This window comes from Phyllostomus discolor, chromosome X (genome assembly GCF_004126475.2).
Source record: "Phyllostomus discolor isolate MPI-MPIP mPhyDis1 chromosome X, mPhyDis1.pri.v3, whole genome shotgun sequence".
NCBI classification, from domain to species: Eukaryota; Metazoa; Chordata; class Mammalia; order Chiroptera; family Phyllostomidae; genus Phyllostomus; species Phyllostomus discolor.
Window position 1 is genome coordinate 98,613,857 of NC_050198.1, and position 17,346 is coordinate 98,631,202.

General features: G+C 39.0%; 1 protein-coding gene across 1 annotated transcript; it reads left to right on the top strand.

Moving 5' to 3' along the window:
- Positions 1-6,632: 6,632 nt before the first annotated feature.
- On the top strand, positions 6,633-6,990 carry LOC114504923 (cytochrome c oxidase subunit 7C, mitochondrial-like). Its single transcript, XM_036017175.1, has one exon. It carries the CDS (start codon positions 6,648-6,650, stop codon positions 6,867-6,869), a length of 222 nt encoding a protein of 73 aa, XP_035873068.1. The 5' UTR covers positions 6,633-6,647; the 3' UTR covers positions 6,870-6,990.
- Positions 6,991-17,346: the final 10,356 nt, after the last annotated feature.

Sequence of the window (17,346 nt, forward strand, 5' to 3'; positions counted from 1 at the left end):
GCATGTATTGATGTAATCGTGATTTTTGTCTTTCCTTTTGTTTATGTGATGTATTATGTTTATTGATTTGTGAATATTGTATCATCCTTGCATCCCTGGGATGAATCCCACATGATCATGGTGTACGATCTTTATAATGTATTGCTGGATGCAGTTTGTCAATATTCTGTTAAGGATTTTAGCATCTATGTTTATCAGCCATGTTAGTCAGTAATTTTTTTGTTGTGTCTTTATCTGGTTTTGGGAGTAGGATGGATACTGGCTTCATAAAAAGAGTTTGGAACTCTTCCCTCTTCTTAGATTTTTTGGAATAGTCTGGTAGGATAGGGGTAATGAAAAGCAAAAGCTTGTAAACAAGACTACTCTACTCAGCAAGGCTCTCAATTTTTGTCTTTAGGTTACTAAGGGTCTTGTAACAAGACAAAGGGAACTGACATGTTTCAGGTAGTAGAGCTAGAGCCTCTGAGTGGTAAAAGCCTCTGAGTGGTATAGGGAGACAGATTTCACTTCAACTAAATTAAGAACTATCAAAAACTCAGAGCTGTCAGTGTATGGAACAAACTGCTTTGGGAGGAAGCATGTTCTCTGCCTTTGGAAATATGCAAGAAGAAGCTACCAGCCAGGTATAGTACAGAGAGGAATCACACATTAGGTATCATGGTTATGCTATATGACCTTTCAGGCTCTTTCTAAATATTAGGAATCTGCCATGATCTACTCACTTCATCTTTTTAAAATTGATGTAAAATTTGCATAACATTATATTAGTTTCAGGTATACAACATAATGATTTGATTTTGTATATATTATGAAATTATCGCCACAATAAATCTAGCTAACATCTGTCACCAGCATCTTCATATTTGACATTTCTTCTGGCATATGGAGAGAGGTCTTAAATATGAGCAGGACTGTACAGAGTAGAGAGGGGAGAGAGAAGAATTTTTAATACATGGCATATGAATGGAGAATAACTTAGTATTTCCAAGGCATGGCCAGAGAAATGCTCAGGTCTTTGACATGTATATATGATGAAATTAATGCTATCAGGCCAAAAAAGCTTTCTGAAGCTTTGAGATGTAGCCCATGATAGGGATGATTGAGGTACTTCGGCCTTAAACCAAGTATTTCTTATATGCCCCTAGGCATTCTTTCTAGAGGCTTAGAGCCAGAAGAAAACATCTCACCCATTTCTTGGAGTAATCAGTCACCAGATACCATGGGGATCACTCTCTGTTTCTGAACTATATGTGTTGTTAAAGAAGATACAAGTCAAAAGGTACCTCAGAGATCATGTACTCCAGACCCTTTCACCACATGACATAGTTGAGAAGGTTGGGGTGCACAGGGGTATTTGTTTTTGTCCTAATGCCACACAGAAAGTTTAAAGCAAGGCCATATCTAGAATCCAAGACTCCTGATTCCATAATTACCTAACAACATAGCTTTTCCTCAGGTTTTTGAGGGATCAATAAATTATCCCACTCCTAAACCTCTAGCTAACTTTTTCTGATACCTTCCCTCTCATATGAGCTCATTCAGGTGGAAAGCTGTAAAGCTTAAAAATTAGAAGTGTGGGCTCCAGTTCTCTATTTCACTATCTTTGGTTATATTTTGCTTGTTTGTTTCATTGTTTAGGTTCCTGTTAAAGGTGAGATCATATGGTATTTGTCTTTACCGCCTGGGACGAGAGGGGAAAGAGGAGGGAATTTCAGGGGAAAGGGGGAAGGGTTTGCAGGAACAAGTATAAAGGACACATGGACAAAAACAAGGGGGGGAATGGGAGAGGGGGGAGCACTGGAGGGATGGGCTGGGATGGGAGTAAAAGTCAGAAAACTGTACTTGAACAACAATTAAAATTTAAAAAATAAAAAATAAAAATAAAATAACATGTTTAGTAAATTTTTAAAAAATTGTGGACTCCAAAATTTGCTTGTGTTCAAAGTCTGAATTTGCCATTTATTTATATCCCTGGGTAAGGTACCTAACTTCTCTGAACCTCAATTTCCTCATTTCTAAAGTAGGAATAATAATAGCTCACCAGCCTTACATCCTAGGATACTTGTGGATTTTGAGTTTGGTAATTTATGGCAAGAGCTTAGTAAAAAGTCTGATAACATGTATTCAGTAAATGGTGGATATTATTGTTTATGCAACTGCTATCCACTGTATGCCTTTTTATACCAAGGACTGGGAAATTGATGAATAATTTAAAAAATTATTACTACAGTATAGTAGTAACTGCTACCATAAACTTTGTCAGAGGCTATGATTACATAAAGAAAGTAGTATAAGGGCTTGTGTGGAGGTGACTCATCAAAATAGCTTGAAGTGAGGAAGAATGTTCTTCCAGGTAGAGCAACCAGAGATTCAGAGGCTAAGGGTTAAGAGCACCACCATGTTTCCTTTTTACTATAGCCATGTGGTCCTCAACCTTAATCTAGCTCTGAGCTATGTCTACCTCAGTTTCGCTCCAAGGTTGACCTCAATATTTTCAGATGAGTGTTGAAGAGCTGTAGTTCTTCACATATTCTGAGACTATGATAAAATAGTGGCAGGATAGTCTAGATATAAGGGCCATGTGGTCAAAGTCATATGCAGGCTGAAATGTTTCCCTCCCTAGAATACATCAACATGATTGCAGGAGACTGGCAACAAAAAATCTAGAAATTTTACCATAGTCAGGTGCATAGAACTAGTTTGCAGACAGACTTGGTATTTACAAATGGACAGAGCAGCCATAATTAAAATACAAAAAAAAGTTATCTTAAAACATCCTAATAGTGTCAAACATATGCCAAACATTTACTTTATGGTGGACATTGTTCTAAGTACTTTATACATGTTAACATTTAATCCTCACAAAAATCCTATGAAGTTGTAACTAATATTTTAATTTTACAGTTAGGAAAACTAAGGCATCAAGTGGTTAGGCAATTCTCCCAAGATCTCACAGCTAGGAAGTTCCTCAGATGAGGCCATTTGGAAACTAGAGTCCAAGCTTCTAACCAGGACACTATTCATTTTATTCTTATTTATTTAAAAAAATATTTTATTCTGACTTCCAGCCAAGATGGAGGCACAGTTAGATACACCGTACCTCCTCACATAACCAAGAGAAGGACAACAACAATTTAAAAACAAAAAAACAACCAGAAGTGACAGAAAATCAAACTGTATGAAAATCCAACAACCAAGGAGTTAAAGAAGAAATATCCATCCAGACCTGTAGGAGGGACGGAGACGGGCAGCCAGGCAGAGAGGACTTGCAGCAAGGTGGTGAATGGAGGACTGGAGAGGGCAAGGGGGTGGTTGGCAGACACAGTGAGGTGGCGGATTGTGGAGTGGGGTGCACAGGGCTGCAGTTGGCCTTCAAGGCAGCAGCAGGCAGACCAGCAAGGCATGGGATTGAGGACTGGGTGGTCCCACATTTGTGTGCAGATAAATTAGGAGAAATAACTGGGGAGCAAGACAGACTGCACAGCCCAGGGTGCCAGGGTGGGGAAATGAAGCCTGAAATCACTGATTGAAAACACCTGTGGGGGTTGAGGCACCAGTGGGAGAAATTCCCGGCCTCATAGGAGTTTGTTGGAGAGACCCATGGGGTCCTAGAACGTACATAAACCCACCCACATGGGAATCAGCACCAAAAAAGCCCAATTTGCTTGTGGGCAGTAGGGAAAGTGACTGAAATCCAGCAGAGATGGAGCAAGTGTTATTGTTTCCTCTCTAGCCCCTTCCCCACATATAACATCACAATACAGCGATGTGGGTTACCCTGCGCAGGTGGATATCTAAAGTTTCGCCCATCACTATGCAACAGGTGCGTCAAGACAAAAACAAATGGCCCAAACTAAAGAACAGATCAAAGCTCCAGAAAAAATACAACTAAGCAACGAAGAAATAGCCAACCTATCATATGCACAGTTCAAAACATTGGTAATCAGGGTGCTCACAGAATTGGTTGAATTTGGTCGCAAATTAGATGGAAAAATGAAGGCTACACTAAGTGAAAGAAAGAAAAATGTACAGGAAACCAATAGTGATGGGAAGGGAACTGGGACTGACATCAGTGGAGTGGACCAGAAGGAAGAAAGAAACATCCAATCAGAAAAGAATGAAGAAACAATAATTTAAAAAAGTGAGGAGAGGCTTAGGAACCCCCAGGACATCTTTAAATGTCCCAACATCTAAATGATAGGGGGTGCCAGAAGGAGAAGAACAACAGCAAGAAATGGAAAACTTATTTGAACAAATGAAGAAGGAAAACTTCCCTAATCTGGCAAAGAAAATAGACTTCCAGGAAGTCTAGGAAGCTCAGAGAGCCCCAAAGAAGTTGGACCCAAGGAAGAACACACCGACACACATCATAATTACTTTACCCAAGATTAAAATGAAGGAGAGAACCCTAAAAGCAGCAAGAGATAAGAAGACAGTTACCTACAAAGGGTTCCCATCAGACTGTCAGCTGATTTCTCAAAAGAGACCTTACAGGCAAGAAGGGGCTGGAAAGAAGTATTCCAAGTCATGAAAGGCAAGGACCTACATCCAAGATTGCTCTATCCAGCAAAGCTTTCATTTAGAATGGAAGGGCAGATAAAGTACTTTTCAAATAAGGTGAAGTTCAAGGAGTTCATCACCACCAAGCCCTTATTTTATGAAATGTTAAAGGTAAATAACCTTTCTTAGATAAAGGTTTCTTAGATAAATGTTTTATCTAAGAAAAAGAAGATAAAGAGTATGAACAGTAGAATGACAGCAAACTCTGAATCATTAACAGCCACACCTAAAACAAAACAAAAACAAACTAAGCAAACAACTAGAACAGGGACAGAACCACAGAAATGGAGATCACATGGAGGGTTATCAATAGGGGAGTGGGAGGGGGAGAGAGGGGGAAAAGGTACAGAGAATAGGTAGCATAGATGGTATGTAGAAAATAGAAAGGGGAGGATAAGAATAGTATAGGAAATGTAGAAGCCAAAGAACTTATATATACAACCCATGGACATGAACTAAATGGGGGGAAATGTGGGTGGGAGGGGGTGTGCAGGGTGGAGGTGAGTGAAGGGGGGAAAATGGGACAACTGTAATAGCATAATCAATAAAATATATTTTTAAATATTTTATTTTATTATTTTTAGAGAGGGGAAGGAAGGGAGAAACAGAGGGAGAGAAACATCAATGTGAGTTGCCTCTCCCATGCCCCCTACTGGGGACCCCACTTGGCTCACAACCCACGCATGTGCCTTGACTGGTAATCAAGCCAGCGACCCTTTGGTTCACATGCCGGGGCTCAATCCACTGAGCTACAACAGCCAGGGCTATGTATTTTATTTTTAAATAAAATTAATAACTTATGAGAATAACAATGAATGATTTATATTATGACACACCACTTCACATTTGTTATTTAATTGAATTCTCACAGCCATTTGTAAGAGTGACTTTAATATTTCTTTGTATATGAATGAGGGACCCAGGAAAGATTGAGGAGATAATTTTCCATGGGTCATACACCTAGAAAGTAGCAAATTGTAGACCCAAGCCAGGTCTTTTGATGTTGCCTGTAGATCATTAATGGGTTTGAGAAAAGGATAGCAAAACACTTGGACTGTGTGTCAATCATGGTACTTAGTTACAAACAGGAGAAGAAACATGTTAAAGAATAGTAGGCAGCTTGCAGGATCTCTTGGAATATGTGTGGGTAGGGAGAGTATAAGGAGCCAGGTTGAGAGGCGACCCTGCCATAAATAAGGCTGAGGCCAAACCACAAGACTACTGAGAAAAAAACCCACAGGGAACAGAAACTGCAGGTCACATCACTGATGTCATGTTTTCCCCAACCACATGCTACTATTGCTACCTCCCCAGAAGGAGGTTCCTGCTCAGCACCTATGTCCTCATAATGACCTTTTCCAAATCACATTTTCAACTGTGTACAGCTGATTAATGGATTTTAAATTTTATGTTTCTGCCCTAGCTGAAAGAGAGGATAGGAAAGCAAGTATCTGGCATATAGATTGGAGAGTTAAGACTTATTGTGTAAAATTCTCCACAAATATAGGAACATCTTGAAAGTGCTGGAAAACTGCAAAGCATGACAAATGCTTTGTCCAAGGAAAAATATGGAAAAGGACATGTGAGTATCAGATATATGGTAGAGGATAGAGGTAAGCAGTAGATGGATCATTCAAACCAAAGACAGTGTGTGTGGGGGGGGGTGGTCTGCAGCTTCTCTCTGGCCCCTATGAATTCAAATCTACAAACCCCCTTAACTCTTGATAGCAAGCACCTGATCCAGCACCTCCTGTACCCAGGAAACCAACAGTACAGAGAAAAGCTACAGTTAAGTAAAGAAATCAAGTGTCTGTGAGAATCCTTTTTGTCTCTAGGCAACCAATGTCTAACTTGCGCAGAAGGGTTGAATAAACATTATGTGTTTATGGAAAGACATGGAAGTACAATATTAACTGTCTTTAGGATGCAAATAAGGTATCACTCAATCCTCAAAAGACAATTCTCCATATTGTCTAGCTTGTACCTCTCATACAAAAATTAAAGCTCGGCACAAGAGGGGACAAGGTCGCAAAAAAAGGTCTTAGTGTGGTAGCGCCATTTTTTCTTTCAGTTTATGCCCGTTTCGCATGGCTTCCAACAGCGAAATGTTGGGACAGAGCATTCGGAGATTCACAACCTCTGTAGTCCGTAGGAGCCACTATGAGGAAGGTCCTGGGAAGAATTTGCCGTTTTCGGTGGAAAACAAGTGGCGGTTACTAGCTATGATGACTTTGTATTTTGGATCTGGATTTGCTGCACCTTTCCTTACTGTAAGAAACCAACTGCTTAAAAAAATAAGGATGCTTTAGTTAATCCATAAAACAGATATGAAGAAGAGCATTTTAGGAGGTGCAGTCTCTTTGAAAAAATGGATCAAACTGTTGAACTCGACATACTAGATGTGTTTGTAAATAAACTTAATGGCATGAATCCGTAATGCTTCTGTGAAATACAAAATGTGATAATTGGGCATCTGTGTACTTTTTTTATTTGGGTATTATTCCATTATCAAAACCTATGTGATTTAACTTGTTACTCAGTCTTAAATTCTGAGATTTTATTTAATTATTAATTGTCAGTCATTAATTACAATGTTGGTATTTCTGTTATGAAAGAGAAATGCAAACTTGACTTGAAGTCTGCACTGATTCCCCTTTTATGTAAAGGGGGAGGAAAAAGTTACTTTTAGTCTTCCCCTCTTCTTTGAAGGAGTAAATTGCTTTTTTTCATGAGGTTTTTTTTTTATGGAAAAAACTGTACAAAGAAAACCAGTAGTGTATACAGCTCAAAGTACAAGAACTTCATTTTTTTTAATCCACCTATACCCTAAAACTGAAACTTTTGTCTTAGTAAATGTGCCACTGACCAATGAGCCTTGTTTAGACTGAATAAAAGGACAATGTTTAAAATGGAAAAAAATTAAAGCTCATCCATTTCTATATTGTCTAAGAAAAGAAATGATAGCCAATGCTATTCATTCTTCTTTATACAATAACTCACTGTGAAAAACTCACAGACGACCATGAAGTTACTGAAGCTTATTACTTTCCTCATTTAAATGAGCCAGTTCTTACTCTATTGAAATAGTAAAGCACAAGCCTGAAGATTTAGCAAGGAAATTTATCGCAATGTTATTTATGTAAAGAACAAAGTGAAAATAACCTAAATGCCCCCAAATTGGGGAAATCTTGAATAAAGCATGAAAGATCATTAGGATGTAGCAAGGAAATAGAAATTTAAGTTAGGATGGTAAGTCGGGGCCTCAGTGATAAGATGGTATTTGAGTGAAAATTTGAAGGAGGTAAGAAAGTACACTATGCGACTAGCATGAAAAGAGTGTCCTGTATAAAAGGAATAGCAAGTTAAAAAAAAAAGAATAGTGAGTTCAATCCTTGGGAAAGAAGGTGCCTGGAATGTTAAAGGAACTGCAAGGAAGCCAGGGTGGCTAGAGTAGAATTATGAAAGATGTAACAGATGGTGTCAGAAAGGTAATGACACACTGAAGGAAACCGAAAACAAAAGGAAAAGACAACCTGCTGCATGGGAGAAGATAATCAGCCAGTGATACATTTGATAAGGGGTTAACATCAAAAATATTTAAGGAACTCATATAACTTAAGACCAGAAACTCATAATCCAATTTTAAAATCTTCAGAGGACCTGAATAGACATTTATCCAAAGAGGACATACAGATGGTCAATAGACCTATGAAAAAATGCTCAATGTCACTAATCATCAGAGAAATGCCAATTAAAACCATAATGGGATATCACCTCACACTTGTCAGAATGTCTACCACCAATAAATCAACAAAGTCTTGGCAAGGGTGTGGAGAAAAGGGAACCCTAGTACACTGTTGGTTGGAATGCAGACTAGTGCAGTCACTGCGCAAAACAGTATGGAGATACCTCAGAAAATTAAAAATAAAACTATCATATGATCCAGCAATTCCACATATGGATATTTATTAAAAGATCTCAAAAATAGAAATAGGAACTTATATATGTCCTGGCTGGTGTGGCTCAGTGGATTGAGTGCCAGCCTGTGAACCAAAGGGTCATGGGTGTAATTCCCAGTCAGGGCACATGCCTGGGTTGCAGGCCAGGTCCCCAGTGAGGGGCACGTGAGAGGCAACCACACATTGATGTTTCTCTCCTTCTCTTTCTACCTCTCTTCCCCTCTGTCTAAAAATAAATAAAATCTTTTTAAAAAAGAAAAAAATACATGCATCTCCGATATGTCATGGTGCCCATTTTATAGCCATACCCACCTCCCTCCCACAAAACTCACTCCCCCTACCCCATCCTAACCACTGAGAATCAATAATCTGTTCTTTATTTCTACGATTCCCTGGAGATTTTTCCAAGTAGTTTCATGAATTCCTTTTGTATTGTTGAATCCAATAATCATGGTATGGATATACCAGTTTAATTAACCATTCACACATAAAAGGGCATCTGAATTATTTTCACTTTTGGGCTACAACAAAGCCATTATAAACATTTCTGTGTAGGTTTTTGCATGAACATATTTTCACTTCCCTGGAATTAATGCCCAAGAATGTAAATAAATTGTATAGTACTTGCATGCTCCATTTCTTAAGAAATTGGCAAACTGTTCTCGAGTGATTGTACAATTTACGTTCTCAGCAGCAATGTATGAAGATGCAAAGAAATCTTTGTCCTCAGTAGCACTTGGTGTTTTCACTATTTTGTAAAATATTTTATTTATTTATTCCTTTATTTTTTTTTAACAGAGGGGAAGGGAGAGAGAGAAACATCAATGTATGAGAGAAATATCAATTATTTGGCTCTCGCACCCCCCAACTGGGGACCTGGCCCACAACCCAGGCATGTGCCCTGATTGGGAATCAAACCAGTTACCTTTCTATTCACAGGCCCGCACTCTACTGAGCCACACAAGCCAAGGCTATTTTCACTATTTTTTTTTTTACTTTAACCATTCTGATAGTTGTATAGTTGTATAACATTATAATTTTAATTTTAACTTCTAGATGCTGCTGATGTTGAACATCTGTTTATATACTTCTGATTTGTATATCCTGTTCAGAAAATCTCTGGTCATGTCTTTTGCTCATTTTCTAATTAGATTTTTAATTTTCAATTTATTGTTTCCTTTTCCTTTTTAAATTGAGGTAAAATTAACCATATTAAAGTGAGAAGTTCAGTGATATTAAGTTTTTTTTCTTTAGAATATTTTAAAATATTTATTTATTTTTAGAAAGAGGGGAAAGGAAGGAGGAAGAGGGAGAGAAACATCAATGTGTGGTTGCCTCCTGTGCGCCCCCTACTGGGGGCCGGACTTGGCTCACAACCTAGACATGTTCCCTGATTGGGAATGGAACTGGCGATCCTTTGGTTCACAGGCCGGTGCTCAATCCACTGAGCCACACCAGCCAGGGTTCTTTAGAATATTTTAATGTTTATTGAAAAGTAGAAGCATAGGGTATGGGAACCTAAGCATTCTTAACAGTCTTTAAAGTAACCAAATTATTCAGTCAGGGTTTTTTTTTATTTTTTTTTAATTGTTCAAGTACAGTTGTCTCCATTTCCTCCCCACCACTCCCCCCACCCCACACAACCCCACTGCCCACAATATTCAGTTTTTATTGAATTAATTTTTATTGAATTTATTAGGTGATGGTTAATAAAATTATATAGATTTCAGGTGTACAATTCTATAATACATCATCTGTATATTGTTTTGTGTATTAACCACCCCAAGTCAAGTCTCCTTTGGCCACCATTTATCCCCCACCCTTTACCTTATTCTATCTCTCCCTGGCTCCCTTTCCCTCTGGTAATCTTGTTTCCCTCTGGTAATCAAGATAAAGTTGCCTGGATCTATGAGTTTCTTTTCTTAATCCATTCACCTTTTTCACCCAGCCACTCAAACCTCTTTCTTCTAACAGTGGTCACTATGTTTTCTGTACCTGTAAGTCTGTCTCTATTTTGTTTGTTTATTTTGTTCATTAGATTTCATAAATAAGTGAAATCACATGGTATTTGTCTTTCTCTGGCAGGCTTATTTTTTAAAGATTTTATTTCTCTTTAGAGAGAGGGGAAGAGAGAAAGAGATGTGGAGAAACATTGATTTGTTAGAGAAACATGGACCAGTTGCCTCTTGCACTTGCCCCAAACAAGGACTAGACCCACATCTCAGGCATATGCCCTAACCAGTAATCAAACCAGCAATCTTTTCCTTTGCAGGATGATGCTCAGCCACCTGAACCACTCCTGTCAGGGCTCTGACCAGCTTATTTTACTAAGGATAATACTCTCCAGGTCTATCCATCCTGTCACAAAGGGTAAGATTTCCTTCTTTTATATGGCCAAGTAGTATTCCATTGTGTAAATGTACCACAGTTTTTATATCCATTCATGTACAGATGGGCACTGGGGCTGCTTTTAAATCTTAACTATTGTAAATAATGCTGCAATGAATATAGGAGTACATGCATTCTTTCAGATTAGTGTTTCTGGTTTCTTGGGATAAATTCTTGTTTTTCTGTTTCAAGATACATATATGTACTCAATATAAATTTTCAGTCAACTAAATACAGCCAAATTATTTTCTCCCAGGCTTTTTAATAATTCATTTCAACGTAATAAACTGAATAGTTCAAACTACCAATTTATTAAGATGACTGAAAACTCCTCATCAATGCTTACCAAGTAAATATTTTTTGCTTATACAGCATAATATGGTATTGCTTCCAACACTGCTTTAGGAAAATATACCACATTTTCAAATGGAAACTTTTATTTTGTTGATTGACATATAAGGAAAAAGGAGCAAGATATGATTTTATTTCTGTATCGTATGTATTGAGTCATCTTAAATTGGTCTAAGACATTTCATTAACATAAAAATTGAAATGATTTCCACCATATATATTATGTTGATTTAATATTCATATATATAATAATATATATTTAAAGGACCACAGAAATTGATGGTTAAAAGAGTATATCTTATTTTCCTCCTCAATATAGCCAGCCCAGTTAAATATGCTCACTGCCCTATTGAAAGTGGTACCATTCCCATGTAGTAAGTTATTAAAGAAGGAAGTGATGCTTATTTTTAATCTTTTTTACTGTTATTTTATTACAGTTTTCCCAATTTTTCCCCCTTTGCCCTCCTCCACCCATCCAACCCCCTGCTCCCACAGTCAGTCTGCACACTGATGTCCATGTCCATAGGTCATTCATACATGTTCTTTGTCTAGTCCCTTCCCCTTCTTTCCACCATTGTCCTCCTCCCCCCTCCCCTCTAGTCACTTTCAGTCTCTTCCATGTTTTTATGCCTGTGGTTCTATTTTGTTCATTATTTTGTTCAATAGATTACTCTTATAGGTGAGATCATATGGTATTTATCTTTCACTGACTGGATTGTAACACAGCATAATATTCTCCAGTTTCACCCATGCTGTCATATAAGGTAGGGGTTCTTTCTGCTGCATACTATTCCATTGAGTAAATGAACCACAAAAACTAAAAATGGAACTGCCTTTTGATCCAGTGATTCCACTTCTGGGACTATACCCTAAGAACCCTGAAACACCATGGGATGCATAGGTCCTTCCAAAGGACCTTCAAAAGGACCTATGCACCCCAATGTTCATAGCAGTACAATTTACAATAGCCAAGTGCTGGAAGCAACCTAAGTGCCCATCAGTAGATGAGTGGATCAAAAAACTATGGTACATTTACAGGATGGAATTCTATGCAGCAGAAAGAAAGAAGAAGCTCCCACCCTTTGCAACAGCATGGATGGAGCTGGAGAGCATTATGCTAAGCGAAATAAGTCAGGCAGTGAAAGACAAGCACCATATGATCTCACCTTTAACAGGAACCTAATCAACAAAACAAACAAACAAGCAAAATACAACCAAAGACACTGAAATAGAGAACAGGCTGATAGTGACCAGAGGGGAGAAGGGAGGGAATTTCAGGGGAAAAGGGGAAGGGTTTGCAGGAACAAATATAAAGGACACATGGACAAAAACTATGAGGGGGTGGAAATTGGAGGGAAGGGGGGAGGGATGGGTGTGTGGGCCAGGATGGGAGTAAAAGGCAGAAAACTGTACTTGAACAACAATTAAAATAAAAAAAACTATGGTGCATTTACACAATGGAATACTATGCAGCAGTGATCCTTATTTTAAAGGAATAATTATCTGGAGGCCATTGCAAACATTCCACAGGTTTCCCATAAACAGTTATACAGGTGAACACATTCAGACATAACATAGTATCATTACAACAGAGAGCTCCTTCACTGACTGAATCAAGGTTCACACAGTGGTCTTGAGACCTACATAAAATCAGAGGGAGCAATTTAAATACACTATTCAATAGCTACTTTACCAACAAAAACATAATGAGCTTGTCCTGGAAAATAAATGTCAAACAGAATGCCAATAATATTAGTTTAATGTCTATGATTGAGGAATATTTTCATGAAAGGCCTGTTATCTACTGAATGTAAATGAAAGCAGAACTTGTATATGAAACCTGTCCATAAAGTATCCAGCCACATGCTATGAAAAATAGAGCCATTTATTGAAGAAGATACAAGATAGAAGAAACACTGTACATAAGACAATGACACCTCAGTCCCCTTCAAAGTAGGCACCTTGGGACCTCACACAGTTCTTCCAATTGTCATCAGCTGCCCCATCGTATTTTCCTGAATCTCATCAACTGTCTGAAATCTCTTCCCTTTCAAAGGTGATTTTAGTTTTGGGAGAAGCCAGAAGTCTCATGACACCAAAACTGGGCTGTAGGAGGGCTAAGTTACTTGGGTGATTTGATGTTTTGCCAAAAACTCTACATGAGACATGATGCATGAGCCAGTACATTGTCATGATGAAGCTGCTAATCACCAGTTGCCCATAGCTGAGGCCTTCTGAATCATCTGAAGAGTTTCCAGAGGAAGGTTCAAGAGTCATACAAAATTTGATGCAGATTTGTTGCTCTACTTGCTCAGTCATTTTGAATGTGATAACTGCACAGTGCACATACTCACTCAACGGCCTCTACCACCCCCACTGACTAGTGCAGTGAAGTCACCATTGTTCATACATGTGCATTCCAGTCCATTCTCCTTGTCTGCCAGGTTACATCCATGTCATACAAACCATTGTCATTATAACAATTGTTGCGCGTGGGTCACTGGCCAGCAGTGACCACGGAACGCTGTGGATGGCTCGCCGAAAAACACGCGAGAAAAACACAAACATGCACAGAGACAAGATAGTTTCTGTGGGGAAGTAGGGACAGAATGGCCACCCCCCTAGTGGGGAGGGCCCTGATTTACCGTCCATACCTGCTTTTATTGGGCTCATTTTGCATAATAATTCAGGTAAAGTACAGGACTCATTAGGGGGAAGTAAGGAACTATAGAAAACAAGGAACTCTGCTGGTTTATTGAGTCGGGGTCAAAGAGCTGTAAGACTTTGAGGAACAAACTTCCTCCTTGGACCCCTCTCATTCAACTGAGAGCATTCTAAACAAAGAAGGTTTCACAGTAATTTACATGTTCTTTCTTAGGCCTGATCACCCGGGGAATCCACTCTTCTTCAGCACAGAGCTGCACCACCCTGTCATTGTTTCAGGCTTAGCTCGGGAACTAAGGCAATAAGGAGATTTTCTCCCAGACGATGAGAACTCAGGCTATGTCAAAGCCGAGGAGCGAGGGTCCATCACCCTCTTTTGCTGCAGCCCCCCAAGTCCTTCTTTTGGGAGGGCCTCCCAAAGTGACTGTGCCTGCCTTAGGTCGTTCCCCCCGTGGGGAATCTTACCCATCTTTGGCTAACCGACCAAGCTTTTTGGAGTTCAGTTATGAATAAAGCAGCAGAAGCAGCATTCCTGCCAGGGAGACAAGCCCTTGTCTCTTTGCTGCCTTACAGTTCTAAGGGCGTTCCCTCAGCCCTAGCCTAGGCGGGGGTTTCAGCTTCTGATACCAGTCAAGGCGGTTCCCAACAACAATAGCTGGACTTTTTCTGGACAGACCTTGTACTATAAGTTTTTTTTTTCCTTTGTGATCACCATGAGCTTGTATAAAATATCTCATTATAACAACCTATTTTAAACTGAGAACAACTTAAGTCAATAGCTGACAGACACTTTACTTTTACTTCTTCCACCACACATTTTAGGTATTTGATATCAACATGTATATCTCCTTAAATATTTTGTATCCAATAACTAATTATTGTAGTTATAGTTATTTTTCATTTGTTTTTAATCGTTTTTTAAAGCTAGGGGAATGGAGGGACAAAGAGAGGGTAAGAAACACCAATGCATGACACCTATCACTTGCCTACCACACGCCCCTAACCAAGAACCTGGCCCACAACCCAGGCATATGCCATGACTGGGAATCGAACTAACAACCCTTCACTTCATGGGATGACACCCAAACCATTGAGCCACACCAGTCAGGGCTGAGTTTTAAACTAGAGTTGCAAATGACTTATGCACCATTTAATATTAGAGGTTCTGACTTTGACTATGTATTTATTATTACCAGTGAGTTTTACACATTACACATTTACATGCTTTTACAATATTAATGATCACCCTTTTAATTTAGTTTGAAAAATGCCCTTTAGTATTTATTCTAAGGCAACTCTAGTGTGATGAATTCTCTCAGTTTCTGTTGTTTTTTGAAGTCTTTGTCTTACCTTAATTTATGAAGGAAAGATTTGCCATGTGTAGTATATCCCTGGATGAAAGTTTTTCTTTCAATATTTTGAATATAGCATCCCACTCTCTCAGGCTGCAAAGTTTCTGCTAAGAAATCCACTAACAGTCTTATGGGGTCCCTTTGTATATGACAAGTTATTTTTCACTTGCTGCTTTAAATTTCTCTCTTTATCTTTTACCTTTGACAATTTATAATGTGTCTTGGTGTAATGCTTTTCTAGTTCACCCAATTTGGGGTCATTTGTGCCTCATGAATCTGGATGTTCATTTATCTCTCCATGTTTGGAAAGTTTTCAGACACTATTGCTTTAAATTGACTTTCTGTCCAATGTTTTCTCCTCTCCTTTGGGATTTCAGTGATGTATATTTTGTTTGTCTTCCTGATAACCCACCAGACCTATAGGCTTTCTTCACACTCTATTTTTTTTTATGATTTCCTTCTCTAACTGCGTAATATTAAATGATCTATACAAGTTCATGAATTCTGTTTTAAGCTTTGTTATGTCTGCTCTTAAAGTCCTCTATTGAATACTTTAGTGCGTGCATTGTACTTTTCAGCTCTATGATCTCTATGGTTTCTATTTCTTTGTTGATTTTCTCATTTTGTTTATGCATTATTTTAAATCTCCATTTCTTTAGGCTCCATTATGAGAGCTTTACTAATTTCCACTGGTGGTGTCTTTTTACTTGATTCTTTGTGATCCTTGTATCCTTACTTTGTATTTCCACATTTAAGTAGGTAGTCTCCCATTCCAAAATTTATAGATTTACTTTGGCAGGGGAAGAACTGCACCAGTTAGCTCTGCTTCATTATTGCATGTGTCAGCTGGTAGCATCTACAAGCAGATGTGCCTTGTGACTCGTGTACCTATTATGATGAGACCACTGCCTGTTTTCTGAGGGGGATACCACTGGCTGAGCTCTATGGTTGTGTGGGCCTGCTGGGCTCTGTAGTCAAGTGTGGCCATTAGCTGGGCTCTTTAATCACCTTTTTGGGGGCCCTGCTTCAGGCTGTGTTCAGTAATCAGACAGGATTGTAGGTGAGGCTCTGTGGCTGGACAAGACTATAAATAGGGCTTGAAGGATACACAGAGTCTCTGTTTAGGTTCCATGGTTATTCAGGGTAAGAGGCTGTGCTCAATAGTTGAGAAAAGCTGTTGGCTTTCTTCCCAGTATGAGTGGGGCTAAAAGATGGTCTCCTTGACTACTCAGGTTCTTTGGCCAGGCAGAATTGCAGGCTATGTTCAGCAGTTAGGCAAAGCTGTGAGTTTGCTTTCTTGCCCAGGAGAGGCTGTAGAATGGGCTTCATGGCCAATATTCCAGATACCCAATTCAGGGAGAAGTGCCAACCAAGCTCACTGTCCACATAGGGCTACCCCTTAGCCCTGCAGATGGGCAGAACTTCTGGCTGGGGTCTCGTTAGAGTGGTGCCACAATTATGAATATGGTATACCAAAATCTAGCAGCTGGTTGCTGTAATCCCCAGCCTTTCTTTATTTCTATCTGATCCCTGGTGGTTGAGCCCCACAGATTCTCCAGTGATCTCCATGAGGCCAGAGATTAGTGGGCTTTCTGGGAAGAATCTCCAAACTCTGGAGTAGCTGGATGTTTACCTTGGGCTTTCTTTTCTCACTACAAAAAAAAGAAAAATGTAGACCTAGAGGATTCTGCTCAGTGTGGTGTTGTTCCAGCTTGGGGGAGAGGTGATATGGTCAAAGTGAAACTACTCCTTTTATCCTTCCAATACAATCCTTCTCCATCTCTTTGGTCCATTGTGGTGTTTCTGCCTCACCTCCATTTCTGGGATTTTCCAGTGGTGTCTTGTCAATGGGACAGAGGTTGGAATGACCTATGTTTCCATCTTAATAATGTCACCTTCCATGGAGGCAGGATTTGCAATGGTAACCCATTTCAGTTCTAATAATGGTATTTTGTGTCTTGTCTATTTTTATCTTTGTCACTTTTGCTAGTTTTATCAATTTCATTTTATTTGTATTGATTTTTTAAGAAGCTGTTTTTCGCTTCATTTGTTTATTATTTTTCTGCTTTGAG